Consider the following 27,102-nt stretch of genomic DNA (forward strand, 5'->3'; position numbering starts at 1 on the left):
TGAGCGAGCGCTCCCACTGCTTTCGTAGTCAACAACTACCGCCTCGCGACGTCGGCAGAGGGCGGGGCTTCAATGAGCAGTGGGCGGGGTTGAAGGATGAGTAGGCGGGGCCAACGCCCAGGCAAAAATTAAAGGACAAAATGAACAAAAATACAAAAGGAATCCGATGAGCTATAAAGCATATACTCTTTGGGTCTTTCGGTAAAGTCACGTAGATAGAAAAATAATAGATGTCCAGTCGAGGCAGGTAACAACGTTACAACAAACACAAAAACAGCATAGGAGTGAAAAGTATGGGAAAGGTAAACAAATCACTTAGAGCTAAACAATTTTTTTTGTTATTCTACCAGGTAAGTCCCACTAAGCTATATAGCTCTGATTTAGAAGCGATCTCACATTAACATAGCGACTTCCGCGCCCTCGTCACCCTCCGATCTTACATTAACATGCTAATTTCTCACATTAACATCACTAGCCCCGCCCACTTTGTTTATGACCCTTGGGCTACACCCATTTTAAACCTTTAAAACTGTCTGCCTCAGCAGCTTTCCTTTTTTCTCCTCCTGATGACGATTGCTTGTGTTGTGATCAAAACGCCGTAGTGTTTTGTTGTTTCTTTCAACCTTCAACCTATCTACGTAACTTTATCGAAAAACCCAAAGAATATAAAAACACCACAAATTAAAAATGCGTGTAAAGTGATTCTTATAATGCGTGTGCGTGGTTCGCGATCGTAAGAAACAATTTTAATCGATTCACCAATCAACAGGCGTAGGCAGCGTGTAACGATGACACTTGCATCATTTGTATTCAAGCATATTAAAGCAACAGCACAATTATACATCTCTTCGTAATTGTATGAAACGGTAGAAAAATAATATTAATCATTTACACCATTGCGATTGATATTGCTTGCATAGCACAGAATAAAACGTCAGCTCGTATGTTGTAGCTACTCAACTCGGCTGTCTGAAATGTTCGGCTTCGTTCACGAAAAAAAAAAACCTCAAAACCACGGTTAAAATATTCCACCACAGCTCCTAGGTTGACATCACTTCACAGCCCGTCCAGGGACGAGTTGATGTGACGCTCACTTGACCCTCATCAGGAATTCGCCACTGCCGAGATTCTGGCTTTTAATATCCGGGTGTTAGCCACCTGTGATTAGAGTGGGTTCTCTAACGAGTCGATGGTCTCAGCCCGGTCGCAAGTGATTTCACGCAAAACAAAAAATGTTAAATTTGACTCTTTGCACTTGCTTTGGCAAAAATTCCATCTCTCAAGAAGTTACATATTGTCTTGGCTGCCATGCGACGAACTGCAAAAGCGTACGCAGAGCGGTGTGTGGAAAGTGCTGTACCCTACTCGATGGACCAGAGGTTCCTTGAAGAGATAACAAGCTGTAGCTCTGTGCTATCCACTTCCGTGGGCTGTTCTCCAGCAAAAAGGGTTGCACTGCTCAGCGAGCGATCCGGACGGATATTTCCTGTAATGACTTGGTGCTGATAGCATAACGGGGGTACATTTCAGGAACAAACTAAAAAAAATACAAGATAAAACTAATAGCTTTCATAGCTGCCTTTTGTACCTGCAGCCATAACAGACTGTTGGGGCAAGTGCTGTTAGTGGGTAACACCTATGAAGGCCGGCACGGCATACGGGGTGGGGCCAACACCACACCCAGCCGCCTTTGTCTCCTTAGTGATGTTTACACACACCAGGTGCTCATTTGAGGCCGAGTCGACCTAGGGGAGGGCACATTAGCAGTTCTGTTTGGCTGTGAGTGGAAATCGAACTCGGGTCGCCGAGTTCGTAGTGCAGCATGCTATCCTGCTTCACTACCACTCCCCACAAACACACACACGCATCTCCCATCAGTGCAGACATATTATATGATTTTGAAACGGGGCTCGCATAACACTATAGGAAATGTTAGAATGGTAAAGCAGTCCAGGGATTAATAACCAAAGATCGTACTAAAAAGTGAAAACGTGTTTTCCTATTCTATCATTTTAACCACGTTCACATACGTGTCTATATACACACACGGCAAATTTTCTATATTAGACTTCATTCGTTGATATCTTTCAGTGGGTTACTGCGAGATAGACAGAGAGCTGAGAGTGGGGGTAAGAGGTGGGGGATCAGAGAGAGGTGGGAAGGGTATGGATACGGCCGGGTACGGGTACCCGTTTGCGACCCTGGTGCGGCCGGGTACGGGTAAGGAATCAAAACCCATTTGCGACCTCTGGGGAGCAGGGATGGGAGAGATAGTTGAAAGGCAGAGCAGGGTGGACGATTATTCAAGGTGGCGCATCTGTGTCCCCTCTGAAGGAGGCTGTTGTCTCCTCCGTCTGTCCACTGCATGTGTTCCACGACGGACAGCCTTGTCCTGGAGGACCTAACCTAGACAGACAGACACACAATGGCCCCCTGTATAATCTGAACAAACTGTTGGGGCAAGTGCATTTAGCGAGCACCTACAAAGGCCGGCACGGTACACAAGGGGGTGGGTAGCCTGCACCACACCCGACCGCCTTTGTCTCCCTAATGGCAATGTTTACACACCGCAACAGGTACTCATTTGAGGCTGAGTCGACCTAGGGGAGACCCAGGACCGGTTCAGATACTTGTCACTGATGTTGGCCGTGAGCGGGAATTGAACGTGGGTCACTGGGTTCGTAGTGCAGCGCGCTAACCGCTACACCACCGCTCCCACCGCTCCCCACGCACACATGGGCACACACACATGCACACGCACACAGATAAACAATAAGATGGACGGACCAAGACATGTACAGATGGATAGAAAAATGGATGGATATCTGGACACTGTTATGAAGAGGGGGAGTGATGTACACGAGCACTTGGAAACCTGCTTTCATCACGGTTGGGGAGATGAATCCGAGTTTTTAACCCAGGGGTGGTGGTGCTCAGTGGCTCTCATCTATAACCTCTCAGCCACACGGCCATGTCATGATTTCTTACACGTCGAGTGCAGGGCACTCAGTTTCACGAGCAAGTCGCTCTCTAGATCGTGCGACTCAAGTCATCACCTGCAATTACTTTGTCCACATTTGAGCGAGTGGTTACGCAACAAGGAAATTACAGCCAATCGTAGTTCACAGGTGTCATGTAAGCGGATTGCTCAAACGCAACGTCCGTCTGTACGGTGAGCAATCGGTGAGGCAACGCCTCACATCTGGATGCAGAGACGTCCACATACGGCCGATTCAGTTGCGTGCAATTAAGTTGCAAGCAACTGACGTGTGGACCCGGCCAAAACCCCAGTCTATGCCGACTCCGCGAGCCCCATGCCTTACCTTCTTCCCGTGCCACAGGATAACTTGTGGTGGGCAGATGCAGTTCGTTGTCATTTCCCACGATTGAGTTCGTGATGGTGGAGTCGTAGATGCTGATGTAAGTGACTGTGGAATCTCACGAAAAACACAACACAGATCGCTCATTTATGAATCCACTGAAAAATGAAGGCCTTCCCCCTGTGGCGTAACTACATTATCAGCTCAGGGGGTGCAGCAATCGGTCAGGTGGAGCCTCAAGACTGTTAACAAACTAAATTTGTATTTTACCAGGTAAGGCCCACTGAGCTATATAGCTCTTTTTCAGAAGCGATATGGCCACAAATGATAGCCCAATGAAGTGGCTTATCATGTGGACATGTATAGCAGCCAAATACTCTAAACGCAGAGGATCCGGAGAAAAATCCACGCGACCACGGGGAGAATGTGCCAACTCCAAATATACAGCAGCAGGCATCAGGATCGGGATCGAACCCACGACCTCCTGTATATCAGTTGAGGTCGTTAACATCTCGCCACAGTGGCGCCTGTTGAAAAACATCTCATTGTGGTTGTCAAGGGGGCCCCAACTCATTGCTTTGCCCACCACGGGGGGGGGGGGAGGAGGCCAAGGCACCCGCTGCCCCCATGTTAGTAACGCTATTGACTCCCTCAAGCCCGTTGCAATCTCCCCGAAGCCCGCAACTTCATTAAAAAATTAGTAAGCCATCTGTGGCCAGCATCACGGTCCAAATTGGCCTTTCTTGAAAAAAAAATAAAAGCAAATTACTCCATCTTCATCCCTTTCTGTGAAACTACTGCAGACTTCAGTCGTCTACAAAATACACTGGTCACACTTTTTTCTGGCTTAAGGTATTCCAACGATTTTAAGGTAATTTTGGGGTGCTGATTCCAAATCTGGCATCAGTTTTTGTCTATCACATCAGGTTTTTGAGATATCAAATATTGCATTTTCAATAAAAACTGCAGAAGAAAAATATTAAATAAATGTGGATATCTACATAAAATGATATTATAAACACACTGTCCTAAAATACAGCACCATATTTTAACACTAAAGCAGTCACTGACTCGCAACAACTTGCAATCATAAGTGACAGAGTAAATTTCAGGTAAAATCAATGAAAATGGGGTATGCCGATAGCATAAAAATGATGTGATAGAGCAAATCTGAGATCAGATTTGGAATCAGCACCCTGAAATTAGTCTAAAACAGCTGCAAAAGTCCAGGCCAGAAAAAAATGTTTTTTTTTTGTTGACCAGTGATATAGGAGCCGTTGTGATAGGCTTGCGCTCTAAGAATGGGGCGAACACCAAATATAATTCGTCCAGTTTTATAGGTCTCCTCTACCGAGCGGTGACGACCACTCTCCTGGCGAGGTGAGAAAACCGTTTGGTACGGTTGCCGTGATGTGGTGGATACGAAGATGCGGTGGATACGAGGTTATACGATGGCAACTGCTTGCCTGTGGCGCGACACGGGAAGGAGAATTGTGTCAAGGATGTAATGTATGGAAAAAGACAATTGGGGAAAACAGAGACGCAAAAGAATGGGAAATAATAGGGGAAAAGGATGGAAAAGAAAAAGACAAAATGGTAGCAGTGGTTAGGGAAAGGGGGCGGCAGGGAGAGGGGAGGCATTCAGAATGGGATTGGCCAGATCTCCATGAGGGCACCACAGCCGTGTGACGGAGCTCCGCGAGGGCACCACAGCCGTGTGACGGAGCTCCATGAGGGCACCACAGCCGTGTGAAGGAGCTCACCCGAAGGAGCAGTGGTGGTGGCCGGCGTTTGTGGATGTATCTGCGGTCTTCTGGCTGTTGAGACAGAGACGAATAGCAAGCATCGTTAGCCTCAACTCGTGAATGCCAACTCGCTTTACACTTACCCATCAGCAATGAGCTATCGCGTGCTGGAGCGAAGGGTTGCACAATCCGGGATAGATGAGAGATGAGGGAGGATACATCGGCCAGGGCGCGACAACTATTGGCAATCTTAATATTTATGTGACAGTGGGAGAAAACGAAACTAAAACAATTTATTTTACCAGATAAGGCCCACTGAGCTATACAGCTCTTTTCAAAAGCGACCTGGTCACAAATATTAGCTCATCACGTGGAATTTTGTAGCAGCCAAATACTCCAAACATCCAAACACCACGTTTCTAAATGTAGGGGGAAAAAAACGGAGGACCTGGAGTAAAATCCACGCGACCACGGGGAGAAAGCACATGCAAACTCCAAATATAACGGCGTCAGGGTCAGGATGTAACCCACGACCTCCTGCATACCAGGCGAGGAAGTTAACAACTCGCCACCGTGGGTGGGTGACCAGTGTAGAGAACGAAACCCTCTTTAGCGGCCCATCGACCCAATGACCGACCAACCGATCGGCAGACTTCACAGGCCTCCGAGATCGAGCGACCGAGCGACCGAGCGAACGATCCAAGCACCCTTGATTCCCGTGAGCTGCTCGTAGAGTGCTGGGTCGCACTCCTCCAGCGCGCCGTAGAAGTTCGGGTAGGCGGAGGGACCCTTCCGCATCATGGTCGCCGTGAGGGCCGACACCTTCTCCAGCGGCGTGGCCTTGGCGTGCACGGCGTCGCACTCGTGGCGGTTCAGGACGCCGGCGCTCAGCAGGCTCTGTGTGATGCTCAACACCGACGTGTCCGACAGGCTCATGGCCAGCGTGTACGAGTGCGAGCGAAGCAGGTCTCCAGACCCTGGGGGGGGGGGGGGGGGCAGGTCAGAGGTCAGGACCGAGGGTGCGTGGTTTCAAGGGTTAACGGGGTATTTGGTAGGTCGGGGAAAGGGGGGTGCGGGGTGAGTGAAGATGATGACTTGCAGGACAAGTGGATTATGAATTTGGTCTTCTTGCATCCGATTGGCATCTGGTTTAATCTGATATGGTCTGATTTGACCTGTTTAATCTGATATATAATCTGAGCTGCTCCAGCTGGTATATTATACCTGGTCTAAACTGGCTAATAAGGTAGCTGATCGAATCTCAGCTGTATTACTTTGAAAGCTGGTCTAATTGGAACTTATCACGTGAGCATTATAATCTGGTATCTGGTCGAATTTGGTGCAACTTGAGCCGTTGAATCTCACATCTGTCAAATGTGTGCTCTGATCTTATAGCCAGCACAGTCGTATCACAAACTCCGTGTTTTGTCTTTCAACGAGTTTCTCTCCGCGCCCCAATCTCAAGTCTCTTTGGGGCACCACGGTGGGGAGAAGTTAACTACCTCGCCTGGTATACAGGAGGTCGTGGGTTCGATCTCGACCCTAACGCCTGCTGCTGTGTATTTGGAGTTTGCGTGTCTCTCATCATCATCACGGTGGCTAGAAGATGTTAACTACCTCGCCTGGTATACAGGAGGTCGTGGGTTCGATCCCGACCCTGACCCCTGCTGCTGTATATTTGGAGTTTGCGTGTCTCTCTCACCATCATCACCACGGTGGCTAGGAGATGTTAACTACCTCGCCTGGTCTACATGAGGTCGTGGGTTCGATCTCGACCCTGACGACGCCTGCTGCTGTATATTTGGAGTTCGCGCCTCTCTCTCTCTCCCCGTAGGTCGCGTGAATTCTTCTCCGTTGTTTTGCGTCCACGTTTAGACTCATAGACTCAACACCACGCGTTTGGAATATCGCTGCGGCTATAAATACCTACGCGGTAAGCCACTTCGTTGTGCCGTCGTTTGTGGCCACGAGTGTTAAGACTCTAGCGGGTCTCGCGAGACGAGTGAGTGAGACTTTAGTGAGACGACTCCAGTGAGAGTGAATGCGTGAGACAGACAGAGAGACAGACAGAGAGACAGACAGAGAGACAGACAGAGAGACAGACAGAGAGACAGACAGAGAGACAGACAGAGAGACAGACAGAGAGACAGACAGAGAGACAGACAGAGAGACAGACAGAGAGACAGACAGAGAGACAGACAGAGAGAGAGGCCACCACCACCACCGTACCCGCAGGGCGCGCCATGTGGAAGGCGGAGACGGCGCTCCTCGCACAGTGCGGGGTTACTTCCGCCTTCTGCCGGTACAGCGAGCGGTGACGTCACGCCCCCCCGATCCCCAAGCCCCGCCCCCGACCCCCCTCCTCCCCCCGCCTCCCACAAGGAGGTAGTTCAAGTTCATGTATTAGGTTTTGCCCTGTGAGCCATTCGGCTCTTGAATCGGGTGCAACCGCAACAAACAAACAACAAAAACATGAACAAAAAAACATTTTAAAGTGAATATGTGACTGAGTGCAAACAGAAAATCCAAGAAAAGACAGCACATATTGCAGAAAAAACCCCTTACACCAACGCTGTGTGCAAAAATCCCAGTGGGATGTTTCTTGCGGAAGTGCGGAGTTGGCCTGATAACTTTAATCTAAATTGTCTTATGGTTGTTATTGTTTGACTTGCATCACACTGGGATTTTTGCACACAGCGTTGTAAGACGGTGGGTTTTTTTTGTGTGGAAGATTTGCTGGTTTATCGAGGATGTTTCTGTTGCGCGTCGTCGCTTTAAGATGTTCTCTGTTCATATTTTGCTTGTTGCGGTTGCACCCGACTGAAGAGCCGCATGGGAATGAAATAATAAATGAATAAAACCATTGTTCCAAACCCGTGAGCATACAGAGAGATAGACACTCTTTGCTTCTTACGGTAAAGTCACGTAGAGAGAAAATTAATAGATCACCGACGTTTCGATCGCAACACAAGCGACCGTCTTCAGGTGAGAGAGAGAGAAAACTGCTGAGACACGAGGTCTTATATAGGACTGAGATGGGTGAAGCCTCAGGGTAAGAGGGCAGGGCTAGAAATGGTCTCCCTGAGGCTGTGGAAGTGGCTATTGTATTGTGAGAGATTAGCGTGGCAATGCACGAGCTTAGCCATCCAGATATAAAAACACAGACACAACTTCAACCGAGAAGATGGGTACAAATTGAGCAACCATTGGAAGGACGTGATTTTAACCAGGTAAAGTCTTAACCTGCTGTGATGTTTCCATCCTTCCTGTGATTTTAGCCGGCTCTCTTGAGTTGCATTATGAGGTTGGATGTCTTTGCATTGACGGGCTGGATGTCCTTCTCGATCACAGCGAGAGGGATGCCCACAAATACGAAGGTGACATCATCGCAGCGATACAACTCTGCTGCTGCTCTTGACACCGTTGTCTGTTGGCTTGACCCACCTGAACGTGAAATTGTAGTTGTAGCTCTGCATCTACATCGCAACTGTCAATCCCTTATCAGTGCCCTACCTTATTGAAGACCAATTCAGACCTTATTGGTCACCCCGTGCCCCCTTATACATCACAACGTTCATCCGACAAAATCCCATCACAAGGGAGAAACACAGATAGACAAGACATTTTATTTTTATTTTTGCCCGTATTCAAACGGCTTTACGCCGTATGGACTTGACAACTTATTTCCCCCGTACAAGAATACGGGGTAAACCGTATGGGTTGACCGGTATGATCTACATCAGCCATACGAAATATGAAGAAATCTGCAGCGATTACGACGCAGTTACAGGTCACCTTTAATCTAAATAGGAAACGATGACCTCACGTAACCAGTGTGTGATCATAAATGTTTTTTTTACCCTTTTATCTGGAAACAAAACTGACACCTTTTTTACAAGGAGTCATGTTTGCATTAACCACAATACCTGCGGTCGGAATGCAAACAAAAAAAACACAACTCTGATAACGTATGCACCGTCCTTGAAATTGATTGGTCCACACCCGAGACAGCTTTTCTTAGAGCCTAGTCTCACATGGTGTTGGACCAGATGACCGCAGGTATTGTGGTCAATGCAAACATGACTCCTTGTAAAAAAAAAGGTGTCAGTTTTGTTGCCAGATAAAAGGGTAAAAAACCAATCATCATATTTTGCTATTGGCAAAGGAGGTTTCAATAGTGTGTGATCAGTTAAGGGGAGGCTCTCGTACAACGCATAGGAGGAGTTGTTCAATTCCGAATCAGAATATTTATTTCTACTGGAGGATTTTTTCCACAGATGTCCAGCCGGGCCACGGGGTAAGAGCGTTACAAGACACAGTACAGGAGTGCATAGTACAAGAAATGTGAGCAAATCGCCGAAACGCGTACAAATACAACCAAACCATCCCCAACCTACCAAAGCCCACCGAGGTATTCACTTACAATACATTTGCGTTCATTAACTCTGCTTTTTTCAACGGTTTTACTTAACTTGATTCCTGTTTGTCGTGGTCAAATCTTGTAATCAAAATTTCGCCCACTTCCCGTTGTCCAATCAATTCCACATTTTGCACACGTACTCAGATCCGGTGACAATGCATGCCTGTATGAAAATCGGCATCAATTAATCAATTACTTCGCTACTTTAAAGCAATTTACATTTTGTATGGACGCCTTATTATTTATATATATTTGTGTAGGTCAAAAACACCGAGGTTCCTAAACTGTGGAATCGGCTCGCACAAAAAGCAGGTGCCACGTGTCTCAGGTGCCATTGGCGTACTTCTCGACCGCGAGTTAAACGAAGTTGTTAATAAAACCGTTGTTTAAAAAAAAAAAAACTTTTAAAAGGAGTTTATTGTGTTTAGTTTGGTCTCCTTCACCCGCACCTCCAATTAGCACGGTTGGCTACGTACGGCGCGAAATAAGTTCAACATACTGTATATATTTTTCTCGCAAACATTTCGTACGAGGAGATAAAATGAGCTCTCAGTTTAAGATCTTCATAATTACGGAACGCTGCTTCTGCTGGCTTGGAGTAGGGATTGTTGGCGCAAGGCACTACTACTACCACTATAGTGCAAAGCACGTCTGTCCGTGATAAGCAATTGTATTGGGCGGGGCATGGATGTTAGTGGGTGTCAAAATAATTATCGGAACGACTGAAATTAAAGCATCATCTCCACCAGCAGTCGAATATCATGGCAACGGAATAGCTGCCCCTCCACCCAGACGGCCAGCAGACAGAGACATCTTTAGTTAACGACGTATTATCCTCAAACTTTTTCTATTTTACCAGATAAGGCCCACTGAACTATATAGCTCGTGTTCAGAAGCAACCTGGCTACAAACGATGACTCAATGAAGTGGATTATCATGTGGAAATGTTAAGCATTACAATACTTTAAACTCAAAATATACAGCAGCATGCGTCAGGGTCAGAATCGAACACACGACCTCCAGTATACCAGGCGAGGTAGTTAACATCTCCGAGCCACCGTGGCGCCCAAACAAACAATCGCTCCGACTCCAGCTCGGTGACTTGACTTCTTTATTCGGACAAAGACAAAGGCTGCATTGGCCATCGAACCATAATAATTTCGTACGTGTCTTAAGCTCACGTTGTACTAATTGCAAGTTAACTTAATTCAAATAATAATAATACAAATAACAGTGCTACGATATTACTCAAAAGAGCTTCCGCGAGTGACGAGACTTGTGTTCGGAGGGTCCCCTGTCACACTAGAATGTTTGGACAAATCCATCGTCAACGTGGGTTTGCCTTCCATGTGGAACGCAGAAACTCCCACTCCACGTTACAGTCCTCGTCTGCGATTCCTCCCTCACTCTCTCTCTGCGAGAGAAATACTGTGCGGCGCGTTTACAAGTTGAAATCATCTTCATCATCAGTCTTATAATTAAAGTGAACGGTAGCATTTAAAAATAAAACACATTAAAGCGTAAATATTTAGTTGCGTTTGTTAAATTATTTAAATGTGCATAATTTAATTATCGTTAGTGCTGTGTGGGTGCTGTTAGGTGAACGGTTGAGGGTGTATTAGGGGCTACGCGGGGATGTTGGGAACCACTGGCTTCGTGGCTTTGTAAGAAAACATCAGTCAAGACGAAAGCACAGACAATATTTCCCAGGTATACAAGTTGCTTGTCGGCTCTCAAGAGATTTGGAGCGAATAATCTCGATTTATTTATCGTTTTAGTGAGTGATATTTTTTTGGTTGGTTTTATATATTTTCATTCTCAAGAGCTGGACTTTAGCAAAATTTCATTGCGGCACCAAATGTATTGGGATGTGGGTTTGCACAGTCATTGGTGACCTGCCTGAACACCACTTATTACCACCAGGGTTGACATATTTTGTTTATCTGACAAACCTTTTTAACTGCCTGTGTTGGGTGGTGGCGAGGTTAACGACACATTTATATTTTACGCGATCGAACCCAAAGAAAATATCTTGTGGATATTGGTCGCGAAAGCCTACGAGTTTTACGGAGTGATATTTAATTTAGTTTTATTTTATCATTTCGGCCTCGCGTCGTCACGACATGAAGAATCCGTTCAGAAACTCTCCTGCAGAGAGCAATGCGCGACCCCTCCTCTGTGCTAGAAACAAGTCACGGAAGTGGATATCACAGAGCCACCTCGGAGAGCCCTTCTTAAAGGCGACCTCTGGTCTACGCAGTAGAGGGCAGCACTATCTCACTTGCTGTACATACGAGAGGGAGGTAAGTCGCATGCATGTCAAACCGATATTTTCACTCTCAAGAGCTGGACTTTGGCCAAATTCATTTCAGCACCAGATATCATGTGATGTGGGTTTGCATCGTTATTGGTGACCCCGCTGAACATCACTTATCACCAGGTTTTCCACGATACGATATTAATTTTCTTGCCGATTACTGCGGGATCAGTTTTCCATATACAGTAGACACCTTTGATCATCCGCATGCAGTTTATCCGATTTGCGGATTACCGAGCACCTGAGATTGACGTACATTAATAACTCATAGAATTTCGATTAAGCCCAAATAATCTAAAAACAATCTTGATTTGAAGCTTTCGCGACTGCAGGAATCCACTCTTTAGTTCTTTCGGTAAAGTCACAAATAATAGATCACGACGTTTCAATCGCAACACAAGCAACCGTCATCAGGTGTCAAACAAACACAGCAGGAGGACTGCTGACGTAGGAGAAACAGCTGCTGCAACAAGAGTTTATATAGGATTTTTGGTGGGCTCAACCCAAGGGTAAAAGTGGGCGGAACTAGAGAAGAAATTTATACGTCAATCTTGATTTGAAGCTGTACATGTGAGAGATTACCATGTCAATGTGAGACGGCCCAACCACCGGAGGCGTGCCAATGAGAAGATTAGCGCCCGGCTCTCTGACATTGACATGCTTTACCGAAGGAAACCAAAGAGTACGAATCTAAAAACAGTGAAACATTGTTCTTCTTGAAAATGGTTATCACAAGTCCCGTTCTTAAAACGAACAAATGTGTGTGCGCCGGTTAATCTGAAATCCACGCGATTGCCGCTACAGTACAATAGTTGCATATCTTTACAACAGCGGAGTCTGATTTTGATTGGTGTGGCTCTGCTATCCACTTAGTGGGTAGTCTTCTGCGCGGAAGCAAGAAAGTGTTATCACTCGGCACGCCACTGATCGGTCGATTGTTAGTATTCGTTCTAAAACAAAATAATAAGAAACGAAATCGTCAGTTGCGCTTCATTGAGGGATGTATCCCATCATTTATTTTGTGACATTTAATTTACGAAATTATAATTTATACCTATATTAGTGGTTATTGGCATAGAGATCCGCGGAAAATGGATATTTTTGAATTATCCACGGCCATCCTCCCTATCAGTGCAGATATTCGAGAGTCTACTGTATATTCGTAATTGCATTTCACATTTTGATTGTATTGATTTTGTGCTTTGCTGAACTTCCAGGTACGAACAAAGATTCATTTAAAAACATTTAAAGTGCAGTTCACTCAACGTAAAACTGTCGCCACAGGACTCTACAAGCCGTAACGATTCCATTAGGCTAGCGGACTGAACAAAAAAACTGTGCAATCGTCAAAAAAGAGAAATCCTTCGAGAAACAATACAAATGAGACAAGGAACCGATTCTTGAATTGGATCGCGATCCTCAATCAGGACAATCGAATGTCGTCCCGCTAGTGAGACGACATCCCAGTAAAACATGGAACGTTAGGGGCCAACAGTTCCGACCACAAGCCAACGTTGGGATAACGTTGGACACGTACCACTGGGGTGCAAGAGAATGGATTGTGTTTGTTAAATACAGTGCTGTGAATTTTCACATGACGGGAAGTGCTGCGTGCTGGTGAAGGTCGTCTTCAATTCGGGAACTCGCATCTTGTAGAGACTACGCTGCATCTCCTGGGCTGTCCGACGGCGAGTTTAAAACTTCCCGAGTGGGGAAATGTCAACGAGGTGAAGGAAGAGTGAATAGTCCACGACTGGCGAGCTTGCGATTCATCAAAATGCATAGACCGCTCGCTCGCGATTGGGAAATTGCATTCCGCCCGTGATTGTTCAGTAATTTACACTCAAACGTGATTGGTCAAACCCTTTTGATTCCCGCTCAAGATTGGTCAATTGTTTTAGACTGCTCCCCTGTAATTGGCTTACATACAAGACCGCTTGCACGTGATTGGCTGTCATCGTGTGTCGTCAACTTCGTTGTCAAGGTCGTCATCATCGCCATCCTCGTCACCAACCTCTGCGTCGCACGGGCCCTCCTCCTTGTCACCGCTTAGGGCCCCCTCCCCCCCACCATCTCGAGGGGCCCCCTCCCCTGGGGTCCCCTCCCCCCCACCGCGTGGGGCATGCTGCAGGGATTTCTTCCGCGCCTCTAAGCGCCGGCACTTGGAGCACACAGTGGCGTTGTCATAGTAACAGTCCCTGCAGCAACAGACAAACACGCTCACACTAATCATCGTCTTCGCCGTCTTCACCATCGTCACAATTACCCACCATCATTGTCATTGTTGTGATATATCCGCTGCTGGATGAAAGCCTCCCCGATGATTACGATACTGCTGCTAATGACGACAATGATGATCATGGTGCTGTGGATTACGATGATGCTGGTGCTGCTGATGGTGCTGCTGATGATGGTGATGCTGCTGACCTGTGGAAAACAGCCGAGCAGTTGGGACACACGGCCGTGTGGTTGTCGAATGCAAAGAGCGCCTCCCCCTGGCGGCAGAGCTCACAGATGAAGCCTTTGGCCTGGCATCGCTGAGAAAGAGAGAGTGTGAGAGGGAGCGAGAGAGAGCGAGAAAGTGCGGGTGTGTGTCAGCTAGTGTGAAGGATGGCTCCTGGGCAGTTGGAGGCAGTCGCCCTCCAACAAAACTGGGGGGATGGAGGAGCAACGCTCAAAATGGAGCGCATCATAGTTGGAACAGTGGGGAGCACGGGTGGCGCATCTGCCCGTCATCGGAGTCAGTCAACCCATCTGACCTGGATCTCTCACGTGACCTCCTCCTACTCGCCTCAACGTGCCCCTAACCTGGCACGAGCGCCAGGGTGACGTCACCTCCACCGAGCGCTGAACAGCGGCCGTTGTGTTTTGCCGTTGTGTGTGTTGTACATTAACGTGTGTGTGTGTATTTCGGGGCCGTCCATAAATGACGTCACGCGATTTTGGACGATTTTTACCCCCCCCCCCCCGTCACATGGCGTCACAAGAAGTCAAACCCCCCTCAAAAATGATGTCACAAAGCTCTGCCCCCCCCCCCCAAAAAAAAAAAATCGCTTTAAACTATTGTCATTGTAGTGCGTATTTAATGTGGCGCTGCACTCTGATGTTGTAGGAGAAAACATTTATCAAAAAGTCTATTTAATTAAGTAGAACGCGTTGTCTATATTTATTTAAAGTTGCGCATTTTGATGAGAGGTCACATTTCTCAAACACCCCCCCCCCCTCGTCACGCATCGTCACAAATGTCCGACCCCCACCCCCCGCCCCCCCAGGTGCGTGACATCATTTATGGACGGCCCCATACACCCAAGTGTGCGTGTGTGCACCTGGCAGTCGAGTTTGATGTGCTTGGCGAAGGTCGTGTGGACGTCTGTGAGGGTGGAGCTCAACCGCCCCAAGACCACGTCGATGAGGTCCTGCATGGAGTACATGTCCACATTCTCCACGAAGTGCTGCCTCTCCTGCAGCTGGGGACAAGCAGCAGCAGCAGCAAGAACAAGAATAGTCATTACAAGCCGCCAAACTGGTCCAACGAGAGAGCCTCCAAAACACATTCCTGCGGAGGGAGCTGGTAGGAACGTTGGGTTGCTCAGTCAATGTCCAGGGTCAACGGCGGCATGGTGTATTCCGAAAATATGCCCGACTGTGAGGGCGGGCATAAGCCGGCGTGAGTAGGTTAAACGTTGAGTTTTATAAGGGCACCACGGGGTGACCAGCCCCTCCCCACCCAGCCCCACCCCTCCCACCCCCCACTCAGCCCCACCCTCCCCACCCAGCCCGTCCCCACCCTCCCCACCCAACCCCTCCCCACCCTCCCCACCCAAACCCTCCCCACCCTCCCCACCCCTCCCCACCCTGCCCCTCCCTGCACGACGGACGGACACAATAATCCCCTGCGGGCTAGTGTAACCAGGAGGTTCCTACCAGTAAAAGTAGACAATGACAAATCATTGCAAGCTGCTAAGTCAGGTCCAATGAGAGAGCCTCCTGTGAGCAGGGAAAACGAATTACAAGCTGCCAATGCGATTCAGTGACAGTGCCTCCAGAAAAAAAAAGCTACATACCGTAGTGTACATACAAGAGATACATTACAAGCTATCAATTAGATCCAATGAATGAGGCCTCCAGAAGAACAACATTTACAAAGTAGATTAATTGCAAGCTTGCAGACGCCACCGTGATGCCGTGGTGAGCACACCAGAAGCGCACTCCAGTGGGTCCGCATTTGCATTTGATTTCCCGGTGCGGCAGTTGAAAGAACATATACAGGTTGAACTTCTTTTGCACCATACATAGCCAACCGTGCTATTCGGAGGCGCGGGGGGAGGGAAGGACAACAAACTAAGCACAAAAATCAGTTCTAAAGAAATGAGTTTTCAATCCAGATCATTCAAAAGTGCACAGCTCCAGTGGCTTCCGAATATCAGAAGAGCGTTCCAGACGGCCACACAAGTGCATCTGAAAGCGCGCGACACGGTGGCCGCCTTTTTTTCGATGGCTTAAGTCAAAATCCGCTGCTGCTGCTGCTGCTGCTGCTGCGAGGATGACCGGAGTTCATGTGGATGATGGTTTATGGTGGAAGCCGTTCTCCCAGCAGTGGCACGAGCAATGGCAGAGCAAGCGAGTCCAATGAACGAGCGTCTGCTGTGTTACGGGAGTACACGATGGAAGTACTCGTGCTTTACCAAACCCACACGCGACCTGCCGATCAATTCACTGCGATGCATCCATTGCTACTGTTGGGTGGAAAGAGGTGGCAGGGGTGGGGGGTAGGGGGTTAACTCCCTCGCCTGGTGTACAGGAGGTCGTGGGTTTGACCCAGACCCTGGCGACGCCTGCTGTATATTTGGAGTTTGTGTGTCTCTCACTCCCAGTGGTCACGCAGATTTTTCTCCGGGTTCTCCGTTTTTTTCCCCCTCCACATTTAGAATCAACATCATGCGTTTCGAGTATTTGGTTGCGAGAAATTTCCACATAAGCCACCGCTCGTTGAGCCATCATTTGTGGCCACGTCACTTCCGAAAAAGGGCAAATAATAACCAACTTGCACCGTCCTTTCAACTGCCGCGTCAGGAGATGGAATCGAACCGGCCACCACCTCTGGATCGCAGGCCCGACGCTCTGCTGACCGTTGCACCAATGTGGCGGCAGTGCCTTCAAACTGAATTTGGGGGGGGACCCCGAAACAAAATAACTTGGGCAACCACTGGTACCGACCTCAAGGAGAATTCTGGACTCCAGCGCGTCTGTGCAGGTGACGAGGTACGGCTTCATCTTCAGGATGTCCGATCGCAGCTTCTGTTGTCCGCACACAGGAAGAGGAGGAGGTGGGTTTAGAGAAGATTTATAGAAGTGGTGGTGGTTATATTTTTAGAAGTGGTGGTGGCTATATTTATTTCCCACTGCAGAACAGAGCCGTGCCGAGCCAGCCCTGGCATCGATCACTCGAAGTAACCGCATCGCTAGCCCCACCCCTGGCACTGCTTGACCGCCTACCCCCCGCCCCCCCCCCCCCCCCGAGCCAAATTTGCACAAACCGTCCCCAACTATCCCCGCGCCTCACCGACGGCTCACCTTGATCTGCGCCAGTTCCTCCACGTGCTTGAAGAGCAACGGGTTGATGTGCCTCACGTTGAGCACCGGGCGGCCCTGCATGAGCGTCAGGAAGCGCAGACTCGACCGGCAAACCTGGACCACAGCGGCGTCACGCAAACGCATGCAAATGCACACACACACACAACTCGCTCGCCGCTCTAGCCCTTCTAGAACATCGATAGAACTTACATTTGTCATTCGCTCAGCGCTCGAGCCCTTCTAGAACATTCATATAACTTACATTTGTCACTCAGCGCTCTCTTGGGCTTCATCCACCCAGTGAAGAGGGGGGGGACTCCCTCCCCTGGGCACCACACCTGACCTGCACCCCCCCCTCCTCCCCACCCCCTTCACCTCTGGCCGTCCTCACCTTCTGAGATTCAAAGTCCCAGTTATGCAGGGCCCGTGCTGGGATGACCATCGCGTCGTTCCAGTGGCAGTTGGGGCAGTAGTAGCGGCCAGAGTAATCGCACAGACGGGCCTCATTGGCTACCAGGCCTGCACCCACACACACAGAGACAAAGATACCCCAGGTAGCCTTTAGCAGTCTGTTGGGACAAGTGATGTCAGCCAGTGCCAATGAAGGCCGGCATTACACACTGGGGGGGGGGGGGGGTGGCCAGCACCACGCTATCGCAGTGGTAATGCTTACACACCGCGCCAAATACTTATTTGAAGCTGAGTCGACTTAGGGGAGGCCCAGGACTGGTTCAGATATTTTTCATTGACGTTGGCTTGGGTCGCCAGGTTCGGAGTGGATTGTGCTAACCACTTCGCTACCGCATCTCACAATATGCACAGAGACAAAGATCCTCCCTATAGTCTTAGACTGTTGGGACCAACGCTGTTAGCAAGCAGCACCTATGAAGGCCGGCACGGCACATGAGGGGGGTCGGTGGCCAGCACCACGCCCGGCCGCCTTTGTCTCCCTAGAGGCAATGTTTTTTTTACACATCGTACCAGGTACTCAATTGAGGCTAAGATGGCCTTCCCCCGCACCTCCGATTAGCACGGTCGGCTACGTACGGCGCAAAGTTCAACATACATGCACATGACGCAGCCAGTCACAGGCAGAGGAGAGCGAGAGGGAGGGAGAGAGAGAGAGTGAGACCGTCTTGGTCCTGGACTCGAAGAAGGGGCCAGGCAGGCAGCCGGCTAGGGTAAGGAAGAGAGAGGGGGGGGGGGTGGAAGCTCACCCATGGCAATGGGCGTACGGCACTCGGCACAGCAGAAGCCTTGGCGGTCCAGGCCCTGCTCCGGGCAAATGCGGAGCTCAAACTCAGACTGGTGGCTAACCTTCACCCTCACGCAGCGCTTGACAATGGAGTCCAGGCATCGGCTGTGGCAGTTGAAGTGGCAGCCTGTGGCAGGAGACGTGTGTTATATACTTGTGTTGATACAGACACAATTATACGCCTTCTTGTTTCTTTCGGTAAAGTCACGTAGAATGGAAATAATAAAATAAAACATAATAAGATAATTCTCACGACGTTTCGGCCACAACGCAAGCAGCCGTGCTCAGGTGAAGACCAGGTCTGTCGGGGAGGCCCAGGACTTGTCTCCCCGACAGACCTGGTCTTCACCTGAGGACGGCTGCTTGCGTTGTGGCCGAAACGTCGTGAGAATTATCTTATTATGTTTTATTTTATTATTTCCCTTCTACGTGACTTTACCAAAAGAACCAAGAAGATGAATCCCTGCAGTCACGAAAGCTTTAAATCGAAAAACACAATTATACGCATGAATATTAAGGGTGGCAGTTTGGCTCGGTGATCAGAGACGCCGTGCCGGCATTGACCAGAGTTGAAACTGGGTTAAACTCTGGTCACGAATGACTCGCATAGACACCCACAGACTCGTATTGAAACCCATAGATTTATCTAAAGACCCATAGATTCCCATAAAAACCCACACACACACTCGCATAGCAACCCGCAGGCACTTGTATAGACTGGCTTGTGATTAAACTGGGATCTCAAGTGCAGCGAGTTGAAGGTCTCAGCCCGGATCACCGATTACGGAGTCTATGGGTCCATATGTAGGTTTACGGGTCTCTATAAGAGTCTACAGGTCTCTATGCGAGTTTACGTGTCTCTGGGCTGAGAGCATCAACTCGCTTGCACTGGAGAACCTGTTGTAGTTGCTGGGGTCCACAGGGCTCAAACCCGGATTGGCATCCAGGCTCTCAGCAGTGCCAGCTGCAAGCCTCGGACCTCCGAGCCAACCCGCCACCTCCGTGAAATTGTACGGTGATCTCCGCAACCCCCACAACCCCCGCAACCTCCGCAACCCCCGCAACCGTGGCGGGTGCTGGTAAGCGGTTCGCGGATTCTGTGCTGGCGAGCAGTTGATCGGGCGGGCCACGACAGTCGACTCTGCCGGCTTCGCCCGCTCACCTGAGCAGGTGTACCAGGTCTGCAGCACGCCCCAGATGAGCGTGCTGCAACGCTCGCAGCTGTGCTTCACACTCCGGCTGTGCCGCTTGCGGAAGCGGTGATCCAGCAGCAGCTTCACGTCCGGCTCCTCGTCCTCTGGCTCCTGATGGGGAGGGGAGTGGGAGCGGTGAAGGGGTAGATAGGGGGGGATGGTAGTGGGGGAGAAGGGAAGGGGTAGAGAGGTTGTGGGAGGGGAAGATGAGGGAGAGGAGGGTTGTGAACGGGCGTTATTGACTATGTAGATGAGCGTGGCATGTGAATGCGACCGTGGCTCAAGACGCTACACAGGGGCAGGTACTGCGTTCCCATTACAACTGATTCTGAGGTGTCCACATGAGTGCAAGAGAGCCAGTGGAGGGCTCAATTGACTGGTTCAGTAAACTAAAATGAAACTAACCCTATTTTATTTATTTTTATTTAAAGCTTTCGTGACTGCATCGATTCTGGTTCTTGGATCTTTCGGTAAAGTCACGTAGAAGGGAAAAAATAAAATAATATAAAACAATAAAAAATTATCACGACGTTTCGACTGCAACACAAGCAATCATCATCACACCTGATCATCACACCTGATGACGATTGCTTGTGTTGCAGTCGAAACGTCGTGACAATTTTTTATTGTTTTATATTTATATTATTAAATTTTTTCCCTTCTGCGTGACTTTACCGAAACAAGCAAGAATATCTATTTTTATTATTTACCAGGTAAACCCCACTGAGCCATGTAGCCACAAATGATTGCTCAACGAAGTGGCTTCTTCTCAAGTGGAAATTCATAGCAGAAGCCAGATACTAAGTGGGAAGGTGAAAAACCAGAGGAGCTGTAGAAGAATCCACGTGACCACGGGGAAAGAGAGAGAGACGCAGACACCATATATACAGGCGTCGGGCTCAGGATCGAACCCATGACCTTCTGCATACTAGGCGAGGGAGATAACATCCACACCCCCCACCCCACCCCCACCCTCCCCTCCCCCCGTGTGCCTTGAGCTCCTGGATCTTGATGCGGAGCTGGACGAGCCTGGCCAGGGCCTGCTCGCGGCGAGCCGAGAACTCGGAGGCCTCCAGCACGGACACCTTGCACATCTCCACGGCGTGCTCCAGCTCCTCCAGCCGGCTCACGTGGGCCAGGCCCTGCACACACGCAGATACACACGGATTTATACCCGACAAAGATCCCCCACGTGGCCTTGAACAGACTGTTGGGGCAAGTGCCGTGAGCAAGCAGCACATATGAAGGCCGGCACGGCACACGAGGGGGTGGGTGGCCAACACCACGCCCGGCCGCCTTTGTCTCCCTAGCTACCGATGTTTACACACCGCACCAGGTACTCGTTTGAGGCTCAGTCGACCAATGGGGAGGCCCAGGACCGGTCCGGATAGTCGTCACTGGTGATACCACTCCCCTATATATATGTAGTGGCATAGAATAATAGTAATGTAGCAGCGTAGCGCTGGCTGCTGGCAAGGAAGGGGATATGCAGCTTCGGCAGCCCTGACGTCAGCAGGCCACGTGATACACCAGGGGAAAGGTCACAGAAGGGGCACACCAAGAACCCGCTGGTAGGTTCTAGAAAGGGGGCGTGTCCGGTGGCGGAGCCAGGCCACACTGAGAGTAAAAGAAGGGCCCCTGTAGGGGACCTCAGGGCTGTCGTATGGAGTGGGATCGCTGTTGTGCTGCTGAAGCCGTCACCATTCTTCTCGTCGTTCTTCACCATCCTTCTTGTCGTCGTCGTCGTCTCAGGCAGCCTACCAACTGTCCGGACTGAGTAACGTCGCCGACCATTGACGGACTGATTATTATAAAAGTGTTCACCCCGTTGGTGCTTGTTAATAAAGACGTGCCTCCAACTCTTAGCGTCTCCGAATTAGTCTCTACATATACAACAGAGATACACACACAGATAGACACGGATATACTGTATAAACAGGACACACACACATAGATACAAAGACACCCCCGTATAGCCTTAACAGACTGTTGGGGGAAGTGCTGTTAGTGAGCAGCACCTGGCACGACACACGAGGGGTGGGTGACCGGCACCAAGCCCGGCCGCATTTTGGGGAGGCCCAGGACCAGTTCAGATAATCGACGCCGGTGTTGGCCGTGAGCGAGAATGGAACTCGGGTCGCCGGATTCGTAGCACAGCGCAATCACCGCTACACTACCACTCACGACCACACGGGGGGGGGGGGGAGAGAAATATGTGGGGTATCTGTAGGGGGGGGGGGGGGATCTGTGGGGGGGGGGGGGGAGAAAAATCTGTGGGGGTGGGGTATCTGAAGCGGGGGGATCTGTGTGGGGGGGGGGGGGATTTCTGTGGGGGGGAGAGAAATATGTGGGGTATCTGTAGGGGGGGGGGATCTGTGGGGGGGGGGGAGGATTTCTGCGGGGGGGAGAGAAGTCTGTGGGGTGGGGTATCTGTAGGGGGGGTATCTGTGGGGGGGGGGGGATCTGTGGGGGGGGGGGAGAGAAATCTGTGGTGGTGGGGTATCTGAAGGGGGGGGGGGGGGGATCTGTGGGGGGGGGGGGGCTCTCACGTGCGGGGGAGGAAAATGATTCTCCGTGAGCCCCAGTTCCGCCCCCAACTCCCACTCCGATTCCGTCTCCCGAGACTCGGAGTCGCTGGTTCCTGCAAATGCATCAGCAACATCAGCCACACCACACAATCACCACCAAGTGACGTGAGGCTGAGTCGACCTAAGGGAAGCACCAGAACCAATTATCTGAACCGGGTTTGTAGCACACCACACACACAAAACACACACACACTACATACTACTACACACAAAACACACACACACTACATACTACTACACACAAAACACACACACACTACATACTACTACACACAAAACACACACACACTACATACTACCACACACACAAAACACACACACACTACATAATACCACACACACAAAACACACACACACACTACATAATACCACACACACAAAACACACACACACACTACATAATACCACACACACAAAACACACACACACACTACATACTACCACACACACAAAACACACACACACTACTACACACAAAACACACACACACTACATACTACCACACACACAAACACACACACACTACATACTACCACACACACAAAACACACACACACTACTACACACAAAACACACACACACTACACACTACCACACACACAAAACACACACACACTACTACACACAAAACACACACACACTACACACTACCACACACACAAAACACACACACACTACATACTACCACACACACAAAACACACACACACTACATACTACCACACACACAAAACACACACACACAACTACACACACAAAACACACACACACTACATACTACCACACACACAAAACACACACACACTACTACACACAAAACACACACACACTACATACTACCACACACACAAAACACACACACACACTACATACTACCACACACACAAAACACACACACACTACTACACACAAAACACAAAACACACACACACTACTACACACAAAACACACACACAATACACACTACCACACACACAAAACACACACACACACTACATACTACCACACACAAACACACACACACACACTACATACTACTACACACAAAACACACACACACTACATACTACCACACACACAAAACACACACACACTACATACTACCACACACAAAATACACACACACTACTACACACAAAACACAAACACACACACACTACATACTACTACACACAAAACACACACACACACACTACATACTACCACACACACAAAACACACACACACACTACATACTACCACACACACAAAACACACACACACTACATACTACCACACACACAAAACACACACACACTACATACTACCACACACACAAAACACACACACACTACATACTACTACACACAAAACACACACACACACTACACACTACCACACACACAAAACACACACACACTACATACTACCACACACACAAAACACACACACACTACATACTACTACACACAAAACACACACACACACACTACATACTACCACACACACAAAACACACACACACTACATACTACCACACACACAAAACACACACACACTACATACTACCACACACAAAACACACACACACTACTACACACAAAAAACACACACACACTACATACTACCACACACAAAACACACACACACTACATACTACCACACACACAAAACACACACACACTACATACTACCACACACACAAAACACACACACACTACTTACTACCACACACAAAACACACACACACTACTACACACAAAAAACACACACACACTACATACTACCACACACAAAACACACACACACTACTACACACACAAAACACACACACACTACATACTACTACACACAAAACACACACACACTACATACTACCACACACACAAAACACACACACACTACATACTACTACACACAAAACACACACACACTACTACACACAAAACACACACACACTACATACTACCACACACACAAAACACACACACACTACATACTACCACACACAAAACACACACACACTACTACACACAAAACACACACACACTACACACTACCACACACAAAACACACACACACTACATACTACCACACACAAAACACACACACACTACATACTACCACACACAAAACACACACACACACACACTACTACACACAAAACACACACACACTACACACTACCACACACAAAACACACACACACTACATACTACTACACACAAAACACACACACACTACATACTACCACACACAAAACACACACACACTACATACTACCACACACAAAACACACACACACTACATACTACCACACACAAAACACACACACACTACATACTACCACACACAAAACACACACACACTACATACTACCACACACAAAACACACACACTACATACTACCACACACAAAACACACACACTACATACTACCTACACACAAAACACACACACACTACATACTACCACACACAAAACACACACACACTACATACTACTACACACAAAACACACACACTACATACTACTACACACACAAAACACACACACACTACATACTACTACACACAAAACACACACACACTACATACTACCACACACAAAACACACACACACTACATACTACTACACACAAAACACACACACACTACATACTACCACACACAAAACACACACACTACATACTACCACACACAAAACACACACACACTACATACTACTACACACAAAACACACACACACTACATACTACTACACACAAAACACACACACACTACATACTACTACACACAAAACACACACACACTACATACTACTACACACAAAACACACACACTACATACTACCACACACAAAACACACACACACTACATACTACTACACACAAAACACACACACTACATACTACCACACACAAAACACACACACACTACATACTACTACACACAAAACACACACACTACATACTACCACACACACACACTACATACTACTACACACACACACTACATACTACTACACACAAAACACACACACTACATACTACCACACACACACTACATACTACTACTGTCCACACAAAACACACACACACTACATACTACTACACACAAAACACACACACACACTACTACACACAAAACACACACACACTACATACTACCACACACACAAAACACACACACACTACATACTACCACACACAAAACACACACACTACATACTACCACACACACACACTACATACTACTACACACACACACTACATACTACTACACACAAAACACACACACTACATACTACCACACACACACTACATACTACCACACACACACTACATACTACTACTGTCCACACAAAACACACACACACACACTACATACTACTACACACAAAACACACACACACACTACTACACACAAAACACACACACACACTACACACACTACATACTACACACACACAGGCACACACACCACACACACAAACCACACACACACACTACACTCTACACACAAACTTCAGTGGTGGTCACCGTGCGACTGGCCTCCTCCCTCCGCCGTCTCCTCCATGTCGCTGTTGGTGGTGGTGGAGTCGTCGTCGTGGAGGGTGGTGGTCGTGGTGGTGCCGGACGACGTGGATGAGTTGAAGGGGTTCGTGAGGCTCCTTCGGAACCTCTCGAGTTTCCCCTCGTAGTCTTCAGACATGATCCGCGAAATCGCTTCCCTTAAACTGCCCCTCGCCTCCCCACAGCTCACTCCGGCAAGCGACAACCCCCCCCCCCCAACCGACGACGACGCGGAGTCTATGTTGTGTGTGTGTCACTTTGTCTCCGTGTCTCGTCAGTGCGTCTGCACATGTGACCGTTTAGTCCGTTTCCGTGTGCGTCTGTCATCCCGTGCATGTAGATCTGTGCCTGCCCTTCGCAAGGGTACACCTAGCCTGGCACAAGCGCTGGTGGTGATCGTCTTTACCCCATCACCAACCACCTCCTCTCCCTGATCATTAAATCGCCATCGCGGTGTTCAACTCGACCCTGAAATCCGATGAGCCAAGGCAGCCTGCGATCATTTTTACACAGTTCTTGGTAAGGGACCGTGGTCATTTATACTGCATTGGTAAAGGACCGTGGTCATTTATACTGCATTGGTAAGGGACCGTCGTCATTTATACTGCATTGGTAAGGGACCGTGGTCATTTATACTGCATTGGTAAGGGACCGTGGTCATTTATACTGCATTGGTAAGGGACCGTGGTCATTTATACTGCATTGGCAAGGGACCGTGGTCATTTATACTGCATTGGCAAGGGACCGTGGTAATTTATGCTGCATTGGCAAGGGACCGTGGTCATTTATACTGCATTTGCAAGGGACCGTGGTCATTTATACTGCATTGGTAAGGGACCGTGGTCATTTACACTGCATTGGTAAGGGACCGTGGTCATTTATACTGCATTGGTAAGGGACCGTGGTCATTTATACTGCATTGGCAAGGGACCGTGGTCATTTATACTGCATTGGCAAGGGACCGTGGTAATTTATACTGCATTGGCAAGGGACCGTGGTCATTTATACTGCATTTGCAAGGGACCGTGGTCATTTATACTGCATTGGTAAGGGACCGTGGTCATTTACACTGCATTGGTAAGGGACCGTGGTCATTTATACTGCATTGGTAAGGGACCGTGGTCATTTATACTGCATTG

At 48.6% G+C, this 27,102-nt stretch overlaps 2 protein-coding genes across 5 annotated transcripts; both read right to left on the bottom strand.

The window, feature by feature from the left end:
• Nucleotides 1-788: 788 nt before the first annotated feature.
• Nucleotides 789-7,357, bottom strand: LOC144942548 (baculoviral IAP repeat-containing protein 3-like). 4 transcript variants are annotated; one of them, XM_078869409.1, is made up of 5 exons: nucleotides 7,295-7,357; nucleotides 5,773-6,042; nucleotides 5,084-5,137; nucleotides 3,324-3,428; nucleotides 789-2,401 (listed from the first exon to the last, which is right to left on the bottom strand). In XM_078869409.1, the coding sequence occupies exons 1-5, from the start codon at nucleotides 7,308-7,310 to the stop codon at nucleotides 2,304-2,306; spliced, it is 543 nt and encodes a 180-aa protein (XP_078725535.1). In that variant the 5' UTR covers nucleotides 7,311-7,357; the 3' UTR covers nucleotides 789-2,303. The 4 variants fall into 4 exon arrangements, with proteins under 4 accessions (XP_078725535.1, XP_078725537.1, XP_078725534.1 ...); XM_078869411.1 differs by having other exon boundaries at nucleotides 789-2,406; XM_078869408.1 differs by having other exon boundaries at nucleotides 3,324-3,437.
• A 3,225-nt stretch (nucleotides 7,358-10,582) lies between these two features.
• Nucleotides 10,583-26,501, bottom strand: DEF8 (differentially expressed in FDCP 8 homolog). Its single transcript, XM_078869184.1, has 11 exons — nucleotides 25,931-26,501; nucleotides 22,374-22,465; nucleotides 20,817-20,966; nucleotides 19,794-19,935; nucleotides 18,594-18,758; nucleotides 17,768-17,895; nucleotides 17,377-17,490; nucleotides 17,020-17,100; nucleotides 15,129-15,269; nucleotides 14,230-14,339; nucleotides 10,583-14,000 (listed from the first exon to the last, which is right to left on the bottom strand). Exons 1-11 carry the CDS (start codon nucleotides 26,100-26,102, stop codon nucleotides 13,757-13,759), a joined length of 1,539 nt encoding a protein of 512 aa, XP_078725310.1. The 5' UTR covers nucleotides 26,103-26,501; the 3' UTR covers nucleotides 10,583-13,756.
• Nucleotides 26,502-27,102: the final 601 nt, after the last annotated feature.

Source organism: Lampetra fluviatilis, chromosome 27 (genome assembly GCF_964198595.1).
Source record: "Lampetra fluviatilis chromosome 27, kcLamFluv1.1, whole genome shotgun sequence".
NCBI lineage: Eukaryota > Metazoa > Chordata > Hyperoartia > Petromyzontiformes > Petromyzontidae > Lampetra > Lampetra fluviatilis.